The sequence below is a fragment of the Eucyclogobius newberryi genome, unplaced genomic scaffold (genome assembly GCF_026437365.1).
Source record: "Eucyclogobius newberryi isolate DKJ021-1_F unplaced genomic scaffold, fEucNew1.0.hap1 SCAF_7, whole genome shotgun sequence".
Taxonomy (NCBI): Eukaryota; Metazoa; Chordata; class Actinopteri; order Gobiiformes; family Gobiidae; genus Eucyclogobius; species Eucyclogobius newberryi.
The window spans coordinates 10,654,233-10,678,855 of NW_027316389.1; the positions used below are offsets into that span (position 1 = coordinate 10,654,233).

The 24,623-nt window shown below is 42.9% G+C and overlaps 1 protein-coding gene across 1 annotated transcript; it reads right to left on the minus strand.

Annotated features, from left to right (window-relative positions):
- Positions 1-948: 948 nt before the first annotated feature.
- On the minus strand, positions 949-22,783 carry cecr2 (CECR2 histone acetyl-lysine reader). The gene is made up of 19 exons (XM_072434738.1): positions 22,493-22,783; positions 12,296-12,390; positions 11,115-11,298; positions 10,408-10,535; positions 10,120-10,230; positions 9,939-10,009; positions 9,690-9,853; positions 7,632-7,721; positions 7,193-7,331; positions 6,317-6,446; positions 6,201-6,241; positions 5,994-6,085; positions 5,780-5,906; positions 4,825-5,165; positions 4,621-4,752; positions 3,765-4,533; positions 1,821-3,507; positions 1,617-1,674; positions 949-1,538 (listed from the first exon to the last, which is right to left on the minus strand). Exons 1-18 carry the CDS (start codon positions 22,610-22,612, stop codon positions 1,629-1,631), a joined length of 4,467 nt encoding a protein of 1,488 aa, XP_072290839.1. The 5' UTR covers positions 22,613-22,783; the 3' UTR covers positions 949-1,538; positions 1,617-1,628.
- Between the last annotated feature and the right edge of the window lie 1,840 nt (positions 22,784-24,623).

Below are 24,623 nucleotides of genomic sequence, written 5' to 3' on the forward strand. Positions count from 1 at the left end.
ATTGGTAAAATAAAAATCAAATCTACTAATGTGACCTGAACAAAGCCACTAACTCTAAAGACAATTCTAAAAACGAATAAGAATGTCTTAAGTGTATTTTTCAATGCCTCTGCTCATGCTGTTTAACCGTCATCTAAAGCCATTCTAATGTCAGCCAAATCCTATGTGGGCAGATACTAGACCAAAGACTTGTGTTAAGTCTGTATACAAGAGATCTACAATTATAAGTAACATTACACTGGCCAATCAAAACTACAAAAGCTAAATAATTTAATTCAAGGCTGCCGTCGTCAAATTTAAATCAGAAAAGTAATCTACATGTGTCTGGCAGAACAGTTAAGTGTGTGGCTACTCACTGGCTCAATGAGGTAGATTTGTTTTGGATTATAGAACTAAATTATGATGGGAGGAAAAGGCATAATTTGGTCTAAATACAGACTTTTAAAACATATCACTGGCACAAAACTAATTTGAAGTTGAAAAAAGACGGAATGTGAACTATAACTTCAGATTAGTTTGAATAAAACCTAACAAGAGGCTTCATGTCAATCCAGTGAAAAGAATTGAGTCACTTGAGAATTCAAATGCCAATTAACAATTAAGAAACATACCCGTATTTAGCAAATTTCACACCCTGAGAAAAAGATCAATATGAAGAGGAAACACATCACAGAACAAGACAAACATAGATGGAATTCATGCTACGTGTGTTCAAAAATGTCACAATTTATGTGAATACGCCAGCAAACAGGGCTCATTACACCTGAAGAGACTTAGGGCTGAGGAAAAACTAATCACATTTCTTTTAAGTTCATTTCCTCAGTAATGTAATATATATATATATATATATATATATATATATATATATATATATATATATAAATAAAAGTGTGTGTGTGTGTTTTTTTTAAACTATCCAAGGCCACTTGTTTCCAGTATGTTTCTAGACTAATAGTGCATTATAGTGGGGTCTGGTGAATACAGTGTCAGACATTCTTCACTACCAGGGCAGAGGTTGATGTATGTGACAAGTTTTGATGTTGTACCCTGCTGCGCTTCAATTTAACATTCACACATACATTCACAAACATGACATTTGTAAGGGGAGCATTCACACCGGCTAGATTAGTCAAATAGTACCTCTTTTTCAACCTGAGTTAATTATAAAGTGTGGACTAATGCAGTAATAAAACAGTTTGTCTTCATTAAAGTACTCAAAAGCTCTCAAATTCTACAGAGAAAAACAGAGGATGCCATCACAGTGGCAAAATATTCCACTGTATCAAACATAAAGACATGTCCAGTGTTGCTTAAGGCAGAGTTCTTGTGGCACAAAGGCCTAGTGGTTGCAAGCAGCAATAATCCTGGAAATACCACTTCACATCCTTGTTTATTACAGGATGAGAGTCCCTTTCAGTGTAATTACAGAAGTTAAAAGGCATGGCTCATAAGCGTTTCCATATTTGTGTCCATTGAGGGCAATGTCCAGTGTCAATTCAATCTTTATGCATTGGTGCTGACGATGCCCTTTTTCGAGTCTACAAAACAAGAAGTTATAAAAGTAAGCAAAACAGTTAATTATATGAAAAGGCCTTCTAAAAAAAAAGTATGCTTACTCAATGGACATTTCAAACATGTTTACTGCTCGAACCACCAGGTAAGGTCATCTGTTGGCTGAAAAACAAGAAAACAACATTTAAAGCAACAACTTCATCCTCTAACTTTTACTTTTAAAACCTCTTCTATTTAGATAGGTCACAATATAGTATATTCGATACATTAGTATGTAAACTTGATAAAAGGCACCTAAAGCAGGTTACCTGGTCTGCACAAAGTGCTCTGGCGGCAGGCCTCTCTGGACCATCATGCCTTGGTAGTGTGGCCCGGGCTGTGCTGTGTACATGTTCATGCGACTCTGTCCAGGGGAGAAGGGCAGCTGCTGCGGCCGCTGCAGCGCCTCCATCAGGTGTGGGTGAGGTCTTTGAGCGTAGGCTCCTGGATCAGGGTACAGCTGGCCTGGATAAGGAGCTCTGTTCCCCATCCCTTGAGCCTGTGAGATCATGTGCTGTGGTGCTGCATGCATTAAGCGAGGGTTGTACAGGAAGCCCGGCCCCATGTGAGCTGCAGACGGGTGCTGTCGAGGGAACGCAGGGGCGCGCTGTGAAGCTGCATTGTGGCTATCCAGATCCAGGATTTCTTTTGGGCTTTCAGGCTGCTCACATTTCTCCTCTGAGAGTCCCTGCGCTGCCGGACTGCCTCTGCTGCCATTTACTCTGGATTGCTCTTCGAGCCCTTCCCCGACAGGACAAGGGGAGATAAGGTTAGTTCCGCTGGAGCCCATTGGGGACATGCTACTGTCCTTGGCCTGACTGCTGCCTTTGCCACTGGCAGCAGGGACATAGACATTAGCAGACATTGGCTGGTGAGGCTGATGTTGTGGGCGATGCCAGTCCTCTGGAGGATATCCACCTCTGCCATTGGCCTGACCCTGACCCTGGCCCTGGCCCTGTGCAGGAGGATAGTGGTACTGTGGACCGGCGTACATATTGGCATGAGGATGCGGCTGCCCAGGAGTTGTATGATAGGGGTATGTGGTGCCCTGATAGTGGTAGTTAGCGCGTGGAGCTGCACTGTGGTGGGGGTTATAGGGTTGACCGTGGTAGGGGTGCAGGTGTCTGTTTGCTGGATTAAATGAAGGGTTGGCCATGTTGTATAAACCCATAGCTCCATTCATGTGTCCTTGAGGATGAGAGGACATGGGCGGATTAGAAGTCAATGTGAGAGCCCTTGGAACAGAATTCGTTCCCATGGGCTGCCCTTGATTGTTGCTGGGGCTGAAAGCCTGGTGCTTATGAACACCATTAACTGGAGAAGAATTATTTACATCTTGCTCTGTGTCTGATCTAGTGCTGGGCTCTGGGAGTCTGGGTGTTCCTTGGCCGGGGCTGAGCCGAGGCAGTAGGTGTCCTGGAGGTGGACCAGGAAAAGAAGCCGGCTGCCCTGGTGTGGCACAGCGCATGGGGCTGTTCTGTGCCAGTGGTTTTCTGGGGGAGCTGTGAGGAAATGGATGAGGGTGTGGACTCAGGTGCTGCATGTTCTGAGGAGAGGTTCCCTGTGGCTGCTGCTTTACAAAAGGATGGTGCCGTTTCTGCTGTTCTAGTTGATTATGAGTCATATCAAAGTGACTCTCTTGTGTTTGATGTGCAGGCTTTGGGGATAAACAATCAGTTTGTGGTAGAAGCACTGGACTTGAGATTTTCTGTGGAGAGGTTTGGAGTAAAAGCTGTTGAAGAGGCCTGGCATTTGTGTCCTTGGAGTTGATGGCCCCTTGTGCTGGTTTATGACTCCCAGACAAACCTAATCCACTCACATTATCGCATCCGTCATGAGGACTGTGCACATCAGACAGACCAGTTGGATGAACGTTAGTGATAGATGTTTTTTTCTGGTCCATGAACACTTTGTCCACACAACTATTGGGGGACATTTTTTCTTCTAACATTGAACCTAGAACAAAAACACAGACCATGTTTAGAATAGCATAGTTTTAACAGTGAACCAGTTTCATAAACCTGAGGTAGGCATCTAGATAAAACCTAATGTATGAACCAGTGACATGAATCACAAAACCTGTAAATATTTTATTTTGCCACATAATGTGAACATAATTTGCCTCACCATAGACATATTTACCAGAGTAGGTTTTGAAACCTTGGTAACAAGTTTTCCAGTACTCAAACATAAGTGTAATAGGCTTGACGCACCTGTGGGCGGTGTGTCCGTCTGCTGGGATGGCCCATTGTGTGTTGCAGGATATGGCAGCTGAAGCTGGTGTCCAGGGGGGAGGCTCTGAGAGGGCTGGACTGGGCCACTGCCAACTGCTGAAGGGGGGCCAGACTGCTCATAGTTGCCCATGTGTGGATGTGGGGCAGCGGAGGGGGGTCCAGAAGACGCTGACAGCTGCTGTAAGGCCAGCATTTCTGGGCTTTCCAGCATCGAGGCCAAGCCGGTTCTGCCTGACAACTCTGGACTGGGACCCGGGGCGTTGCCTGTAGCAGACATTTGATACTGGGCATTTGGAGGAGGGTGGGGGTATCCAGCAGCTTCAGGCCAGGGCTTGTGCCCCACTGGAGGGGGCATTCCACCGTAGCTAAAGTTCCGCTGGTTCATTGCACTGGGGTCCTGCATTTGCATCCCACCAGGAGTTTCCTGACCATGGTGGGTCAAGTTATTCCACAGATGTGGCGGGCCTAGAGCAGGAGGCCTCATGCCAGGGTGGTGGTGCTGTGGTGGCCCTTCTGGCCCAGAGAACCTGTTGGACAGAGGGTGCCTGGTGTGGCCCTCGGGCTGGTTGTGGGACGGATAGATGCTAGCTTCAGGGGGAGGACCTGGCTGAAGGGCCACAGGACGGGGCCCAAGAGAGGGGCCATGAGTGGGGCCCATGTAGGGATGGTGCTGTCCCGGTTGAACAGGTGTAGGATTAGGGCCCATTGGATACCTGGGGCCCATGTGTTGACCTGACATCATGCGATGCTAATGAATCAAAGAAACAATTATCGGTCTTAGATAACAAAGTTTACCTTAACCTTTGCATTGAAATTAATTATTCTATGTTGCTACCTGCATGTTAAAGCTGTGAGGGGGCACATTTATGTTGGGGTCTCCATTTCTTGGGATGTGATGTTGATAGTTGAAGTGAGGATTTGTAGGCATTCTTTGGCCAAACATGTGCGGACCATGAGGCCTCTGAAACTGTGGATAAAGAAAAACAATCAAATGTTTGCATGCTAAGGAAAAAATAGTGACAAACATTGTATGAACTACCTGTTGCCCAGGGTGATACATGCCCCTGATGTCCCTGTGAAGGACCTGCTGCTGGTTTGGAGGAAGACTAAAAGGCGGTGCATGGGTCCACGGCGGTCTTATTATTTTATGGGCACCATCATCCATTGGTGTGTTGCGTTTTCGTTGTGCCTGCTCTGTAGCCTTAATCAGGCTTTCAGGACCTGAAGTTTTATTTCCACGATTGCGCTTTTTGTCCTTTCGCTCTTTTTCATCTTTGTGAATTTGAAATTCTTCATCTGTGTCTCCATCTTCTGATGGAAAGTGTTTCAAAATTGCCCGGTTAAAGCATCGCTCGAGGGATTCTGCCATGATGGTGTACTCTGAGGTCAGCAAACAAAAACATTCTCATTAGAAAATATGATGTGAAAAGACCAAACATTTCTCATTATGTATGGAATACATAGAGTTATTGCAGTTACAGATTCATTTCCAACAAAACCCATTGGCAGCTGGAGTAGTATGGCCTCACTTTCACAAAGATCTTAGAGGCGTGTTACTAGGTTGTAGCCATGGACACGTGTTGGCAGCCTCTCCTGACCTGGTCAGAGGGTCTACATTGACCCCAGCCTCACCAAACCCTTCAACACATCTTGTCCCTCCCAGGGCCTCCTGACTGCTCCTCCCCCGTCCCATGGGAGAGCGTTCAGTTGGATAGATGGCTCCAGACAGCAGGCTTAGGCTGAGGCTGGAATGTCTCTATGGCACTGCAGGGCTAAGATCCCCCTGAGCACCGGAGCACGGCTCAATCACTCTCCATTAATCACTGTCAAAGTGCTCCTGCCCTGGCCCCAGCACACCGCACACTCCTGCCGTTTCCTCACAAACATTCAAACACTTTCTCACAAAGCCAACAGAATTATGTTGATAATTCCTTGGTTATTGTTGTCATTTTTAACTTTCAATGAAATGTATTCATCCATGTGTTTGCATTTACCACTGTCTTCTCCGTTGTATTCAAGACAATTCTCAAACATGAGCTTCACATCTGCAGCAAAGTCTTCTTTGCCAACATATTTGCCATCACCAAGCTTCTTCTCAATAGTAGAGAGATCCATAGGAGTCTACAATGACAATGCAAAAACACCAGACCGGTTTGTTTTTCACAGTTTCATGCCTCAAGCAGGACAGAAGTGATCCTCAATAAATACCTCAATAATCTCATGATAATTGGGGGCATAAGATTCATCCACAGGCTCCAAAAATGGCCAGGCATCTTTGTGGACTTTTAACGCCTCAAAAACTGAAATAAAAAACATTTTTTATATAGATATAGATATAGATATAGATATAGATATATAACACTTGTTGATTCATATAGAGCATTTACAGTATGTACATATTTTATACAATTTTACCTTTATATAAAGCAGTGTAGTCATCATCAATTTCATAGCTGCTGCAATGAGAAACAGAGCAAGTTAAGGATGAATCTCAACAGGTCAAAGATTGTCCAGTTGTCAATGCTCTTTACAGTTCTTTGTTCCTGCGTTTCCTCTGCACCGGAGATGAAGGCTCTAGGTTTAGGAGTTCTGGTGGCAAGTCCTTCCCTGCAGAGAGCAGCCAGGCACGCTCTTCTCGCATCTTCCTTCTCTTTGCACGTTCTAGGACAGAAGATAAAGAGAGGGAAGGAAATCAGTATTGGTACAAACATTCTTCAGAGACCTGCAAGAACATTTTTGTACTAGTATGAACATTTACAAAAAGTAGTTTACAGAAACTCTTCACCATCAGTAGATGAAAACCAGATCACTCTTGTGCGACAGAAGAAACTATGAAACTAGACAGGGAATGATTCATCAGCCATTTTTTTTCTAAGGGTCACATTGATCAAAAAAGCAGAGCAGAGTAGAAAGGGTGCATATGTATTGCTTTATCTATGGACATAAAAGGCCGAGGCCTGCCAGCCCCCTGCCGCGTGGATTAAAGATGTTTGAGGGCGGACTCCACATATGCAATGCACACAGTGAGCAGCTCAGGTCCTGCTGTTCATCCATAATACATTAATGAGGCTCCTCCACTGAAGCACAATCAGCAGTTCATTAACCCCTGACAGATGACATCACAGGCGGGGAGAAAAAGCCAAGTGATCCTGTGATTAAAGGCCTCAACATTCTCTTTCACACAGTACACAGTCTACACAGTACGGCACATAAATCACATGGATCCACTCGTGCGACGCTGCAGCACATTTCCCAACCGTTCTGGCCCAAAGCAATAGAAAAGCTTTCACAATTCATAGTCGTCTGCGCAGAGACAAAAAGTTACTTTAACATGGTCCCAATTGAAGATTCGGAGAACATGAGAAGTGGTGTGGCTTTTTTTTCTACCGTATGTGCTGTATATTTACCCTCCGCAGCTTTGATCTTCTCCATCTTCTCCCGCTGTAAATCCTCTTGAAGAAGTCTCTCCTCCTCTCGCCTCTGTTCTGCCAGTAGAATCTGTCTATCAAGATCATCATCCTTGTTCTCATCTTCTGCCAAATCAACCTGTGTATGTAAATGATCATTAGTATGGGACATTGACTGAAGTGTATGACTGAAGGATAGAACATCAGTTTACTAAATACATGCCCTATGCATCGAGAAGTGCTGAGCTCTCAAAACTATTCAGCATCTCTATAACCTGACTGAATATCTCACACACACTGCTGCACAAGATACAATCACAACTATGCATTCAGAAAAGTACCAGTAAATGGCACATTTAAGGCAATTAAAATCACCAGTTTCCCCTTTTGGCAAATGACTTTAATATTACTAGCTTGCTAAAATTGTTATGACACACACCTCCTCCTCCAGTTTTACGTGTTTTTGAGAAAACTTTTCTGACGTTCGAACTGGGTTTGGATTGAGTAGCCTCTGCTTCTGCTCACGTTCCTAAAGAAAAACAGAAATGATGTCAATATGTGTAAATCATCAAGTTGAAAATAAAAACTAAATGGCAGTAGCAACAGCACCAGGTCTCCTTTTATGATTTAGTTGAGAAAAGACAATGCATTTGATCACAAGAATACACTTCAAGCCTTAGTCAATACCAGCAAGAGGTCAGTGGGAAGGTTCTAACAGCAGCTCAGCCTGGGATGGGATGATGTTGAAGTGTTTAACGATATCATCACAATAATTATTCAAATTGCTGACAGTTTTTTTATTACATTATTATAGAATCATACTCTGTTACAAGTGAAAACAATGAGCTAGAGAAGCATTTTATTTGCACACGTTTTAGTTTATTTTTTTGCTGAAATCGTATGCGGTTGGGTTTAGTTTTAATCTGCAGCTACTGTTAGAAAGTCATAATTCCTGCTGGTATTTTAATCAAAAAGATCTATCTGAAACGCCCCATGTGGTTAAAGATATACTTCACTGAACATAGACAGCTCAAAGATGCCATTGGTATAAAACAGTCAAAGCAGAGAGCAAAGCCCCTCTCACACTGTGTCAGCGCACAGAGGTCAGAGTGAGGGCTGCAGCGCGGCAAAGCTGTCATTCAAGAGGCTCCATCTTGCCTCAAGGTGAGTGTACTGTCAAACCAAAGCCGACAGCAAGAAAAGGCTGTGCGCACCGAACGTTTGACTCAAAGCAACCTCAGTTTCAAATTTACATTCATTAAAAAAGGTACACTAAGTTTTCGGGGGGCTCCACCACCTGCTTGTTTACAGGGGTGTCTAAAGTATGGGCAAGGCTCCTGCTGAATTGGCCTAAATGACCAAAAGTAGTAGTTCTATTTCATCCCTTCTGACTGAACTGTAGTTACATATGTAAATCACGCTTTAACAGCAAATTCTGAAAAATTCCGCTATCATTAACTAAATAACAAACATTTGGTACAGACTTTTAACAATAAATAAAGCATTATAATAGGTGTGGTGGCTCAGTCAAACCCTCCTGACCTTCCACTCTGTTTCAATGCCCTGGGGGAAATGCTTGGACACTGCCGTCGTCATGTTTCACTGTAAGACATTGTCTGTCTGCAAAACTATCTTGGATGTATTTGATTAAAGATGTAATCGTTTTAAAAATACCTTGTAAACAACATTCTTAAGGCCAACGCACACCAAAGCATCATTTGACGCGTATCAACACACGCACACGTCTTAAAAAGGTTTTTAAACAACTCTGGAGTGCTTTGAGCAGGTGCTTTGTCACTGTTATAACTTTTCAAAATATATACAATATTAATTGGTTCAAAAACTAATGTCAAAACTAGATACTCATTTGATGTGAGGTATTGGTATTTAAAAAATAAATACAAATAATTCTTAACAGAAAAATGTGGCCTTTCCAGAACAGTTTTAGAGTGATCTTTAGCAGAACTAGTACACTATTATATATCACTAGTAAACTCTTATAATGTTGGGCTGAACATGTCAGTCTATTTAAACCTTGACCTAAATAAGAGCATTTTAAAATTGTCATTGTGGTATTGAATTTGGTGTCGAGAATCATTTATTTTTATTAAAATCGAAATTGAGAATTGAGAATTGCAAAAAACATGCGTTTTAGCATCTGAATTCAACAAGTTCCAACTAAGGCACGAGGTCGAGCGTCCAGTGTGCGCGCGCTCAAGTAGAAGATATATTAGCGGCATCACGGTCAGCAAATATCTCAATGGAGACAAGGAGGTGGCAGACACTCCACTGGAAAAATGACATAATGCACCTTTAAATTACATTTATATTCTTTACAAAGATGAACTAAACGGTAATAGCTACATATAAATACCAAAGCATTCCAGCTTTTCTGCTTGACAAAACAGACAAGGACTTCTGATACACCAGATACCATGTAATTAATGCCAGATTCCATAAAGTCAGAGACAAAAATACTACAGAGAGAGTGTCTGACCTTGTGCTCGATCATGCTGCTGATCTCAGGCAGGAAGTTGTGGGTGATGACACGGTGGAGGTGTCGATCCCGTGAGGAGCTCTTGTCCTTAAAGCTGTCTGCCAGACTGACCCACTGCTCCTCAGTGTCGCACACAAGAGACCAGGCCCCTCGCTTACGGTCGGCTGATGGAAGGTTTTAGGGATGGATATGTATTAAATATAATATAAATATGAGCACGGCTCAGTAAATAGATGAAAACAATCTTACTTTGATATTCAAATCTCACAGGGGGAGGATCCAGTAGATCAATATCAAGTTTCCCTTCACTTTCTGTATCACTAAAAAGTTAAAGAAAAGATAAACAATCAAGGACAAACAATGATAAATATCTCGCTAGATACAAAATGATGAAACATTTCGTAAACGTCAAAAAATAATAATTGTAAACCTTAGCTGAAGGTCATCCAAATGTCTCTTCTTTGGTCTTCCCCGCCTCCTTTTCTCTGATGACGTAGAGGCAGACGACGTGGAGGCAGATGACGTAGAGGCAGGGCTCTCACTGTCCCAAAAACAGCAATAAACTGAGAGAAACTATTCAAAATGAAACCCTTTTAAAGTAACAAGTAGCTCCTCTCATTAACGGGGCAATAAAAAGTGTCAGAACACCAATTACCACATGCCCACGAGTTTACCCCCAGTTTAGAAGATGACGCACTAAACACAGAGTAGTAATTACCTTCCCCGCTCACACCTCCTCCTGAGCGGCTCTTCTTTGTACATGCGAGTGCCGTAAAAATACCAGTAGAGGGCTCCATCTCCATCATGCCCCAGCGGTTCAACCCTCAGACTGTCTGCATCCAGTCCCTGTGAGAAAGTCAGGGAAAAGGCAAATCAGATACAAGTCACATTCATTTCATATATGAAGCTTCTACTGCGAGTTGATGTTTCTGCTTTCATTAATTGATAAACTAGGTGACACCGAGACTGTAATGAAAAGTAGAAAGTACCAGGAAATCAGGATTCTTAAACTAAACTTAAACTAAACTTACAAAAAACTGGCCCCAACCATTGATGATTAGGTAAAATTATCAATGACCAAAATGGCAGAGAGAATACAATTGCATTAGAGTTGGTAAATCCTTGATCACTACTCATTTTATTTGATCAAATTATCAATATATGAGTACCTGAATAATTATATTTAATTAATATGTCACTTTCTTATAGCAGGGGCAAACCTATATCAACAGTTAGTATAATTTACATAAGCACACTCCGTCCTGGACCCCGTGGACGTCTCATTTATGCTAATATTTGCTATTGAAAGAAAGGTATTGTAAGAACAACCCCAAAAAACTAAATACCGGTATTTTTCCATTGTTGCCTACCGAGCTACACTACATACTTCCAAAGAACGGAGGCCATATAAATGTGACCATTTACCTTGAGCAGGTCAAACACATCGGCCGCGTCCATGCGATAGTCACAGAGGCGGTGCAGCAGCTCCACCTGAGTGCGAGCGGGGAGGTCCTCAAAAGAACTGTCACGGAGAGGGTTGGGCTTCCCTTCTTCAAGTTCCCACCTGTAGCTGATGATGTCATTCAAGTAACTGCTATATCCATGGGACCTGAGGAGGACAAAAAGACTGACTTAATGTTGTTTTAAGTTTAACACTAAACGATATTGTTTTGCTTTTTATATTATTATATTATATTATTAGCGTTTTTCTTTCTATAGTATGTGTACACATGCAATGTGGAGTCACCTCTCACTCGGCCCTAAAAATACAAAGTGACGGTATAAATGAAGTTGTGAAAAAGAGTTTGTATCTTAGTGACCAAACAAATGTTGGTTCCGGTTCAGGCCCTGCTGATTAATCTGTAGCGTTCAGTTCCAGCCCAGCTGAACAGAACAAGAGCTTGGGGCAGGGGTGAGCATCTATGCAGCCGTACAAAGAGGAGGACAGAAAAAAATGGCTTATCTTGAAAGAGCAGTGAGCACTTTCACAGACAGCTGCAGGCTCCCTCCTCTGCCCCCTCCGCTCTACTCTTTCTGCCCCTGTATTCCTCGATGGCGGCCCTCCCTTCAGGGGCCCGCTCCGGCAGAGCGTTTAACGCGTGTGGATGAAAAGGGCAGATCTGTGAAAGGCCAGTGCTGAGCTGCCACCCCCAGGATGCCAGCGCCTGTCCAGTCCAATGAAGCCGGCTGTGCTCCTGTTAACAACAGCAGCCCGAGCGGCACAAGTCCAGACTCTGCCGCACTGGTACAGGATGCTTGTGTGCCGAGGGACAAAACAGAACTGTCCAAACACATACTTGGTTCAATTGTCTGGGGAAAATGCTGAAGTTGGTACTAAGAGAAGTGACGATGTCATCATGTACTCACAGTACATACTGGCAGTTTTGTGACTCAGTGAGCCACTGTGCCTGACTAACACTTCCCATCAGAGGTGGTGACTGTGATGATGTCATTTTGTTGTCAGACTAAACCCGAATAAATAATTTAGATAATAATGAGGTCTGTGTGTACATAAAATGGTGAAATTTAGAACATCCTAACTTTAACTATCCACAACCAATTTCATTAGGTACACATTCAAAACTGCACTCTTGAAATGCTCTTACGTGATATCTCGTCGCTGGTAACATCCCTGCAGTAAACAAGCAATGAGATCTCCAAGGAAGTCCACATCCTGCTCCGAGAGGGCCTTCTCCAGCTCCTGCACACAACACATAGGTCAGCTATAATCTATTATCTTCATGAGAAATTAGAATGGCAAGAAGAGCCATGTGCAATTTGTTTTTATCCAGGTTTAGCAGGTGACATAGTGCATTACATCCCTTTTTTCAACAGAGACAGTGCCCCAGGATGAACGTGTACTGTATGAGTGTAATAGAAAATATAAGTAGTCAGTTGTAATCATATGGATATCGTTTTTAGTAACTATGAAGTTTTTTTTTTTTTACAATGGAACACCCTGGACGAATGAGGGATAACGCCGACTTGTTAATTTAGTCTTGCTTAGTTTTGCTATAGTCAAATTAGAATTTTTATTAAATTGACAATAGATTTGACTTGGTCCAAAGTTGTCAATGCAACATATTATAAGCAACAGATGTCATGTTTGTTTCTGCATATCTTAATTCCTACAGCACTTCTAGGTAGAATGGCAACAAACATTTCTCCTAAAATAAATATAAATAAGCAGCATGTAGATGGGTACATCCTAAAACAGACTTTTCCAGGCTGCTCTTCATACACGTTTGTCCCTTAAGGCTTAGAAGTTAGCCCTGTTAGAATACGGACAGGAGCATTCAAAAAAAGACAACACTTTGACTGAGCTCCAACCAAGAAGCTCTTGGGGTCACCAGAGGTTAGCACACACCCCTTGTGGAAACAGAGCCAACAAGTCAGCAGTGACGAAAGGCATCGCAAAGGAGAGGCCCAGGCAGAAGGCTTGGAGTGGAAAAACAGGATGAGAAGGATGTTTCTGCTAAAGGTCGGCACGTGTGCAGCAAACCCTCGAGCCAGGAGAGCCAGTTCAGCAAGTGCTGATAGAAATCTGCCACATGACTCAAAGGAACTAATGGTTTGTTGCGTTTAATCAGCCGGCTGTAATTAGGAAGCACGGGCCTGTTGTGCTTAAGAAATGACAAAATAATCTTCAGGCACTGAACACATAATGTGAAATCGTGTACAGGCCATGAGAGTTCATAAAAACACACAGTACCATGTCAAGGACAAGACAATGATTTTGGCAACTCAAGTCAGCGAGTTGCCAAAATCGCCAACTTCACAGGTCATGATGGTTGAAGGTTGGAGTGATAGACTTATGCATCATTTTTCACTTAACTTCTCTCCAGTTCAGGCTTCTACTGCTCCTCACATGTAAAGAGGGACAGTGGAGGCTTCATAAGAAAAGCAGTGTTCGTAAAAGCCTTGCGAGTTAACTCTTGGAGAAAAGGATCCCCTGGGGCCCATGTCACACTGGCCCTCCTGGTCCATATCAGTGAGCTGAGTGTGTCCATAGAGGCACACTGCCCTTTGATCAGAGCAAGACGGGCCGGGGCCTGTGGACAGAGCCGAGGGGGGACAGCTCAGAGTCTGCTGCACCTGAAGAGCAGCGGCATTAAGACAACTGAGAGACTTCTCTGCTGTGTCCTTTCTACAGACATCTATCCAGACTCTCCATGTGAAAAGATGAACATCACTTTAGATTTAAATCATTTTACAAACGCACAGAGGGTGAAAAAGGTACTGAGCAGAACCCGGGCCATATTCATTAATCATCAATGGGCCAAACTGATAAGGGCAGTAGGTAAAGTGATAAGCCAGAAAATCAGAGCAGATTATCACATTCGACAGAGCAACACAACAAAGTGTGCATCTCTCACAGAAGCACAAGGACACGACTGGGGGAGACGGGGCGTTGTCAAAGGAGTGTCATGGCCACAGCCGGTGTGTCGTGAGCCACAGCCTCAGGAGGGCTCACACTTGTGTCACTACACATCTCACCTCTGGTTATCCGCATCGAGCTCACCCTAATCTTACATTATGGTTTCCACATTAACATATCCAGCAAAGATTGTGTCCAGAATTCTAGAGAAGTATAAAGTGTACTTCTTTAATCCGATAAGAACTGATGCAGAGATTGTTTCACACGGCTGATGAGCAGAAGAGTGGCTCTGCTCGTTGGCTGGCGTCATTACAAAATAATACTGCAAATTAGAACTGCAATACACAATTATTTTAGTAGTCTACAAGTCAGCAATGTGGTTAAATATATTTTAACCAGATTAACCAGACTCTGCTCAATGAAGGCACCTAAATAGAGTATATTTATGAGCGTTAACGATGAGAGTACAGTATTTTCCGGACTATAAATCGCACCTTTTTTCATAGTTTTGGCCGGGGTGCGACTTATATTTATACTTATACTCCAGAGCAACTTGTATGTGATATTATTTGTTATTTTCACACTTGCAACCGCATTTCATACTCCAGTGCAAATTATATGTGTTCTTTTTTTATATAGTTCTTTTCTTCTTTCACATTTTGATTCAATAATGTCAAAGTCTTTATGATAAAACACCTTTTCGCATGCGTTTTAGAGTCGGCATTGTCCAGACTACGACAAACTCCAGTGGACTGGTCACGACTACAAATACTACAAATATGCTAAGCCGCCACAAAGTATCAACTTAACCGACGTGACTAGAAAATGGTCAACAAATGTCAGCGTTATTAAACAAATTGTGGTGGACAGGACAGTATTTGAAGATAAAAGTTGTACGTGTCATTTCCAGTGGGCAGAGCAGTTGTTCGCTGACATAAAAAAAGGAGCTGATAAAGACGTCAGCTGTGTTCAAGGTTGTGCTGCGTCCAGTTAGAGCGGGGCTTCCTCTGGGAGCACACGCTTCCCTCACCCTCTCCCTCCCTCTCTCCCTCCCTCTCCCCTACTCCTTGTCCCTCTCTCTCACTCCTTGTCCCTCTCTCTCACTCCTTGTCCCTCTCTCTCACTCCTTGTCCCTCTCTCTCACTCCTTGTCCCTCTCTCTCACTCCTTGTCCCTCTCTCTCACTCCCTGCTGTCCCTCCCTATCCCTCCCTGTCCCTCCCTCTGTCTCCCCCTCTCTCCCTATCCCTCCCCGTCCCTCTCTCTCCCTCCCTCCCTCCCTATCCCTCCCCGTCCCTCTCTCTCTCTCCCTCCCTCCCCCTCTCAATCCCTCCCTCCCTGTCCCTCTCAATCCCTCCCTCCCTGTCCCTCTCTCTCCCTCCCTGTCCCTCTCTCCCTCCCTGTCCCTCTCTCCCTCCCTGTCCCTCTCTCCCTCCGCTAACAGTTCCTGTGGGCTCCATCTCTGCAGCAGTTGGAGGGTGTGAGGCTTGCTGACGGGGGAGGGGGCCACTGTTTGTTGTGTAAAGGCTCTTCTTTATTTCTCACTCCCCGCCCCCACTTTCATCTCATACACTGTTCCTCCAGGAGCCATCATCTGACAACAGCCTCTGCCCCCACGCGGAACCAGCTCTCGCCGCATGACAAACCACAGGAAAGGGTTCGCATCCTCATCAGATTACCACAGTCAAACGTCAATGCTGCTGACTCATTGGTCTGTGCACGCTTGGTGACTGGCCCTAGTGATGAGCGATCTACAGTTACGGTTGGAGAGGGGTGCATAGCTGGGAGCCCACACCTGCCCCGAACACAAGCCGACACAGATCAGCAGTTAGAGCCTGCAGGCGTGGACACCATTTGCTCACCACAGTCTGACAACAGGAAGGAGCAGCCTGAATGAGAACTCTGAAGAGCATGAATGACTGAAGACCCGTTTTATTACGGTGTCATGAGGAGTCAGACCACAGGCACGAAAACGCTGATGGGGTTAATGGCTGTGAGTCTGAGCATTTACCAAGGAGCCCGCATTTCTCAACTCTTAACCGAGTGATAACATTACAACTTTTTTCCTCGTCGAGAAGTACACAAAACATGTCCCCAGCAGCGTCATTATGATACTAAATCTTCAATTTCAATATTAAGAAATAGGCTCAATATTCAATACCGATATCTATACCAATAATATTTATTTAGACTGTTGAAAAAACTTAATTTAACACCAAACATTAACATATAAATAAAGGAGCTTAAAGTAATTGGACAGCCCACAACACTATTGTGAGACTTCACGATGTTTCAGTTCTTGTTACATCCCTAGTATAGATTAGCATTTGGCCTCTGCTTGACTACGTTCCAGAGCCTCCACTCAACACTCTTCTGTCCTCACAATTTATGATGCTTACCATGACATACACAATGACTTAACAGATTCAGGAGCAAAACCAATACTCCAGAACAGCTCCAAACAACTTCATGGAACTTCCACAACAGTTTTGGTGAGTTTTACTCCAGACCTCCTGCGCTCCAGACTGGAGACAGACCGAGGGAACCACGGGGAGCACCAACAATGGAGCCGGTGCCCCTGAGCCTCCGCCGAAGCGTCCTCACCCCTCCTCACCCCTTATAAGGAAACCATCTGATGCCACTGCTGCTTCCAGTTGTCAATCACAGAAGGGGGAGGGGCGACGTGCTAAGACAAAGCCCCTCTCAAACCTTCAGCGCTGGGAAGAAGGGGAATTCAAAAGGTGACATGCAAGAGTTTTTTTTTTTTTAATGATCTGCCGTTTTTAAAGATGAGCTGGAACAAAAGTGTCAGTGGCGGTTGAGTCGGCAGACCAAGTGCTCCGTAGGTTGGACACAGAGGAAAGATGCAAAAGATGCGGGAGGCAAGTGAAGCTTTTGAAAACAGGAAGTTGAGGTGACACAGCGCTTCCAGAGTTGACAGCTACGAGGGGGTTTACAGGGGCAAGATAGTTTCACTTTTGACAGTGGCACTTTCCAAGGCATCCAATTTACTTGTTAGACTGTATTGGTTTGTGGATTCAAGCGAAGGATATTATGAAAAACATACGCAACAGCTTGATTGTTGAAATGGGGGATAATTTGGGTGGCAATGTGCGGGGAGAGGAGTTTGCCAAGAGGTAACAGGTTGGTGATAATATTGTTGCACAGCACAGGAAGATTAGGCCTGCCACGATAATTACTAAGTGTGATATAAAGATAGAAAGAAATATCACAATAAACTATATTATTATTGAAACCACTTCTGCCACTGACACAAAAATAAATACCTTTACGAGATGCAAAATATCATTTAAAAAACCTGAGCTGCGATAATTAAATAATAAAATGAATAGATCCACACACAAATGACTCACTGGACTAGCTTGTTCTAAAATGAAAAGTAAAAACTATGGGCGGATGGATATTAACTGGGCTGACAACGCAGTTCCCAAATTGTCCAACAATATAATTTAATAATGACTGGGTGCTTTTTGCAAAAGTTACAAAGTTTTAGCGCTATTGCAAAATTTGTGTACTTGAGAAATCTGTGAATGTAATACTAACCCATGCACTAACCATTATTTTTATTGTCTGCTAATTTAAAGCCATCACTGATTTAAATGTACACGCAGAGTACTGGGAGTACACTTGTCGCTTTGAGACTGATTTTTACAGAGAAAGAGACGGACTGCTTTTGTCCCAGTCTACATGTAAGTCAAAAAACTGAAACACTGTGAAAGGGGTCAAAACGAACACCTCTAAACAGTGACATGTTCTTAATTCTTGTCGCAGGGTAGTTCTCTCCTAGTGTAGAGATGTCAAATAACTCTAATGGTACCCTAAACATTTTTTTAGTTCAGCCTACATTGGTACATTTGCACATGCACTGTCCCAACCAAATAAACCATGTGTTAAAGCCTAAGGGCCAAAATATCCTTTTAAAAACTAAATCTAAACATTCTGAGTGAATTTGGATTTTAAAGAAAGAATACTGCAAAATAGTATATCTTTGCACAAATAAAAGAACACAAACAATATTAATTGTCATTAATCATACCATGTCAGGTTAATTGTTAATAACCAGCCAGTCACAAAATATCCATCCACAAGAACAAGTGCCAAGAACCTTACAGTTGAATGAAGGGTCTGTAATACACACTTATGATGGCGCTTTGATATTCTATGAATCAATAAACAAGACTCTCCTGGAGTTCAAACTGATGAATCATGTGAAAGAACAACACTTACATCCTTCTCGTTATAGACAACAAAAACAAGGACATGCTCTTGGGCAGGTTGCCCTCTTATTTATCTGATCTAATTAGGACTAAATCCCCCTTACAAGCATAGTAGACCTGCCAAAGAGGGGCCACTGCAGCGGCACAGGGGCCAGCAGAGTCCGTGTTGAAGACGGACCTGAATTTTTTTTTATCATTAAAAGATGCTGACACAGTCTCTTCATTTAAGACCAGGCTTAAAACATTGCTCTTTGAAATGGCTTATGGTCAGGCCAGTTAGGAACAGAAATATAAACCTACAGTTTCAGCTACGCTGCCCTAGGAGCAACTGTGCTGGGGGAAGTATGGCAGCTTGAACACTATCCTCTGCTTCTGACTACTTATTCTTTCAAACAATATTTTGTATTTAATTTCACTTTCAATCTGTTCATTGCTTTTCCTTCTTCTTTTCCCACTTCCCCGCGGGGAGTGGGACAGGCACATCGATGACCTGTGGACCCAGGTGATCCTCAACTGCCCGGAGAAACAGTCTCTGCTCCATATGAGCGGTTCTTCATCTGTCTGAAAGAACTGGTTCTTCTCCTGAGTGGGTCCAGCTCCACTGTCTATCTCGCGTCCGTCTGTCCGTCTGAGGGAGTCGGATCTCTCTGATAATAATGTGCATGTCTATTGTAATAAACAATTAATGTTGAAAATATTGCAAAGGGTTTGCTGTGTGTGTTTCAGAGGGTTGGGTTAACACCGCTCTGGTGAATCAGCCGACAGTGGTCCATTTTAGTAATGGCTTGCTTGGAACAATGAAGAAACAGGAACTGAGAAGGGCTGGACTCAAGTCGAAGCTTGAAGAGCAGGACCAGGCATCGGCTCTGGACAATGTGCACGGTCTGCTATTGTCAAGTCAGCTGCGTGAGGACGAGGGAAACCATTTTGACTGACCGTCACCATGGAAAGAGCATCGCCCACTACAGCAGTACCATTAAAGTGGAACAAAGGCTGCAGGATTACAGGTTGAGGTGAAAACTAAATTGGTATTTGCAATGAATTAAAATAGTATCATCATGTGACAGTATTTCTTCTAAAACAAAATAAATATCAAAAAGCTGGTGTCCACTGGGAGGCGCAGAGGGAATGTTTGAACTATCGAGTCCCATTGAAAGTATTTGACGCCTCTCACTCCATGAGAACTGAAAGTCACCTTCTGTCCTTGTCATAGGGAATTCCACCAGTTCAGTCCTGCACAGAAACTATGTCAACATCATGCCAACAGTTACATGACGCAACAAAGACGTAAAGTGCATAGGACGTTCATGTCATGTCACAGGTTGGTGGACAGATCGATAGTTACCGTAGGTAGAAAAAACAAGTAAACAACGCTGGACGGATTAGAACATCCAGTTCGCCTTTAAAACTTAGAATCAAGCCGCATTTACAGCTCTCATCTTGTATTATTCAACTGTTCTACTGCAGCAGCAAAGGAGCCAGAGGATTTCCAGGACAGGCCCTAATCCCACTCCATCCACCTGTAGAGTGTGGACTGGCAAAAGAAATAATGTGTTATAAATTATAATATTTTGATTTCTGTATTTTCTTCCATTGAAGGTGACACAAAACTGCATGATGGCTCTTTAAATCAAAGACTGTTTGGATTTATAAAGCAGCAAAGAGCCAGATCATCATCATCATCATCGCTATCATGTAAAAGTGTTTTACTATTGTTAGAGGATTATTTGACAACTATTTCAGATTATGAATAAGTCTGCCGTGCATGTGCAGAAGGCTACTGTTGTATGCATGTTGCGTTTATTTTGTTTTGTAAGCAACATTACATTACAAAAGGTAAAATGATTTACATTAAACAATCCCAAACCCTTTTCCTAATCTTAAACATAACAAATTGTGCCTGATCTTTACCAGGGTCTACTGACAAACTACATCAACAGCATTGTGTAACTTTGTTTGCAAAAACATGTTTTTTACTATGAATTAGAAGAGCTTTGCTCTAATAAAGTAATCGTATCCTCCTCGATTCTTTGGTGGAGTGAAGAGTATGTCAGATATCATGCACCATCTACCGTTACTTTGCGAGAACAATACCATCTCAAGTAAATTATGTTTTTTTTGTCACTAAATAGATCTTACAGTGTAAACTAATGAAAAATGAATAATCAAGGACATGTGAATGAAGGTCACATGAGGGTCCTCCTGGTGAAGGTCTGTGGGCATGGGATTCTGGGTGATGGTCTGCAGCCAGACACTCTTGTTGCATTTTGGTTCAAGATGATTCTCTAGTCAAAAAGTTCAGTGAGCCTCACACCAGTTGCTCATTTGGGTTGCCAATTGCAATATTGAAAATAATTTGGTTTAACCCTCTCTCTGATTGGAATGGTCACTATCTAAAGCCCAGCACAGGCAACCAATCATGAACCAGTGCTAGTGCAGCCTTTGCAACTCAGCGAGCCTGGAATTCTGGAGGTTCTGAGCTGAACATGAGCCATGGCCTGTCCATAAACTGAGGACGAAAGCATGTGTCCTCAACATGTATCTTAAAGCACTGGCAAACACAGGTTCCGTGTGAGAGCACAGGCGGTAAAACGGTTCCTTTAAAAATTAAAAGGTGCACTAGGTAACTTTTCTAGCGAGGGGTTTTCGCCAGCTGTACGTCTCTGTGGCGTTATTGCTTTACCCGAACAGTTTAGCAATCAAATTAAACACGCATCCTTATTGTGGGTAAGCTCCACAGATCTGACACCATGGAGAAGTGTAAAGGCATACTGCGGAACACTGAAGGCAAAGCAAGAACATCACTATGGAGACAAGCAAGACAAGTGCCAGAATCTCCACCTGAAAAGTTACACCGTGCACCTTTAAAAATGCGATACAAAAGGAAAGTGCATAGTAATCGCTTGCATTACTAATAAAAAGATCACGCATGCGTTTTTTAAAATATCTTCTAATTTACCGTTTAAACTACAATACGAGACCACGGGCCCTTCTGTTTGAGTAATATATAATGTTAACAAAGATGAAAGTTTAAAGAAAATGCAGACTACATCGTCATGAGATGGAGATGTGGCTTGATTTGCACATAAACGTGGAGTGTGCAGCTACAGGTCCACCCATCTGTCTTGCACGTCGCACAACAACAAAGCGCCTGGGCTGAGTGTGTGGGTGTGTGTGAGTGTGTGTGTGACCGGGGGGGGGGGACTGATGATGGAGCCTGGTGATATTGAATTCTGAATTCTGCAGCTTTTGATCGATTGGAGAGTGGTAAACACACCGACTTTTGGACCTGCTCAGAAAGTATCACTTGCGTTGTGTCGTTGTCGGGAGAAGGGAGTTTGTGTGTGTGTGTGTGTGTGTGTGTGTGTGTGTTTTTTAGGCGTCAAAGTAGTACTCTCCTGTGTCAATTGGACGTGGGCTAATACGCATAATAAGCTTGTTGTAACACGTTAAGATCACAACGGGTAATAATACTAAAATAAACAACCGCAGTGAGGTGGGATTCGGAGCAAAAACGGGTGTCCAAACAATGCCCGAAACAGCGGCATCTGCGTCCCCCGGGGCCAGATGGCTCCAAGACAATAACTCCCACCTCACGCCATCAACTTTACTTTATTTGACAGTAACCTCGTCAATAACAAGACTACAGAGACGAAACACGTGTAGCCCGCAGATGGCATCAAACACGAGAGCAAAATAAATTTAAAAAAAAAATCGCTGGCGTTGTGTTTTAAGTTTGTAGACGCGAGACAAATAAAAGGGACAAGAACTTTAGTTGTGCGCACAAAAACAATCACGCAAGCTAGCACATGGGTTTACGTCTGCTTTCTTTAACCTTTGCGTCGTTTTGTCGGACGCAACAACCAATTCATAGTAAGAAGCATTTCGGCGACTGTTGTAATTCACCAATATAAGCGTTTAAATGTTTTTGGGGAAGTTTAAAACGAAGAAGAGTGAAGAAGAGTAAACAAGAGTGCTCTAACCCGGCTGAGCTAAAGGTGGCTAGTTACCTAACAGGATTTAACTAGTCATTTTTAAAGACGGGAAGTTGAAACGCTGCTAAGCTAGTTACACAACGCACGTACACAAAAAAAGTCGTTTGCGGACAAGAAAGCTGACACAAACAACTTTTCTTTTCCGCCGCCCGTGCCCCCGGTGTCCTCCGATGTGCGAAGCGTGTGTTATTTACCTCTATTTCAAAGTCCGGGAGGTTGAAGGCTGTCCTGAACAGAGAGCAGAAGTGCGCTATGGCGGGGACTTCCCACCAGGACTGGATCTCCTCCACAGAAATTGTGCGTCCCCGGGACATTTTGGGAGCGAAGAAATGCCGCGGCGGTGGTATTTCACATCCGTAAGTAGTTTCGCCGGCGTCCCCCTTCGCGTGCGTGGCATTAAAACGGGTTAAAAGTGGGACAAAAGTTGCCTCTTCCGTGCTCGGCGAGCGGTTGCCATTGCGACCCGCGGTAGCGCTACAATCTGTTTCAATCAGTCTCGAGCGCAGCAGATGGGCAGGACCGTACCATTACCGCGGCCGGGGGGGGACACACTTGTTTAGGTACAGTGCGGGTTTCGATTTTTTTTACATTACGTTAAAATAATAACAACCACGTGCCAAGTATCTAAAACACCTTAACGTTATGTTGGTAGTCGATGATATCAATTGTACATTTGCAATTTAAGGCTATGTTATTTCATTCAAGCGTATTTTTTATTTTATTTTGAAGAGTTTGTTTATTTTGAAGAGTTTATTCAGAGCGATTTAAACCCAGACAAACATTACTACTACTATATATTTACTACTTTCTTGTGGATTTATGAGTAGATTTATGAGTATACCGGCTTTTATGAGCTATACCAACCACCGTGTGATTATTACATGTGCCTAACCTAGTTCAATCACACGTCACAACTTGATTGATTGAATTATTATATCGCGTTCGCTTCAAATAATGTAGGCCTAAACTAATCACCGTAAAAGATCAACACGACTAGAGCGCCCTCATCTGGTGAAAAGGTGTAACAGAAACGTACCAGATTCAACAGGTGGATTCAACAGGTTTTCTTTTTCTTTTTTTGATTAGGCCTATGTTATTAAACCAACCAAATATTTCAGAAATAATCAATCGTAAATTTAAATAGCCGACTATTTCATTTGACCTTTGAGCAGATTAAAAGTTGGCCAAAAGGTGGCGCAAACAGATTAGTTTAAAGGGCTATAGCCAATAGATGTTTGTTTTGAATAATTATTCCGTACATATGGGGCAGGTCAATCTTCTTCTTCTTCTATGGCGTTATGGCGGCTGGAATCCAAGTGTTACATGACCGCGAGACTTTATTCTTCAGACTTTATTCTTTTGACTTAATTCTTCAGTTCAAAGCCCACATAGCCCCGTATAGTCTGATCATTTGAGTCTGGAATCCTCTTTTCTGGTCTTTGCCCGGTCATGTGACGATAGAGCATATGCTTTATATCGTCACGAAAATCAGACATGAAATGCGACCCATAATCTTCTAGAATTAAAAGCATTCTATAGTAATAGGGAAATTTGGGTGGGGGGGTCTTTGCACCGCTTTCACCATAAAACAACAACAACAACAACAAAATGAAGTCGAAAGAATAAAGTCTGGCGGTAATGCAACACTTGGATGCCAACCGCCATAAAACAACAACAACAACAACAACATATTATCTTTGTTTGATGAAGAGTTTTAATTTTTTTTTCAATTTCCTGTGCGGCCAGGTCATTAGTATAGATCTTATGTGAGTTGGACAAATGTGTATATTGGTGGACATTAGGATGCATCTCTCTCCAGATATCTATCAACTCTACATGATGTATTAATTTACAAAATGTATTATTTATAGATTTACCAGTACTTTGTGAGCTTAAGACGGCCAATGTCGGCTAAATATGCAAGTTTCAGTCACAGCCAACGCGGTTCCCTCAGATCTACAACTTCAGTGTAGAAAGTGAAGTCGCTTTCCTGGTGGAGCATATACATTTATATAGATTTATGTAAACACACTTTCATGAATAGTTCCTTTGACCAGTACAAACCTGCCATCTCCATCTTTGTGTTCAAAAGTCTGTTTAATATGGCCACTCCCCTCTTATGTCTGCCCCTGTATGAGGAATAGTATAGTCTGTTATAATCAATTTAGTCCATTTTTGATGTTCTAAGTCATTTAAATGGGTTTCTTGTAGGTAATATATATATTTTTGTATTTTCTCATCTTTGTCAATATCTATTACCACTTAATTACCCAATATGCCATTAACATTAAAATATGCTATTCATAACCTTTCAGAGGCCGTTGT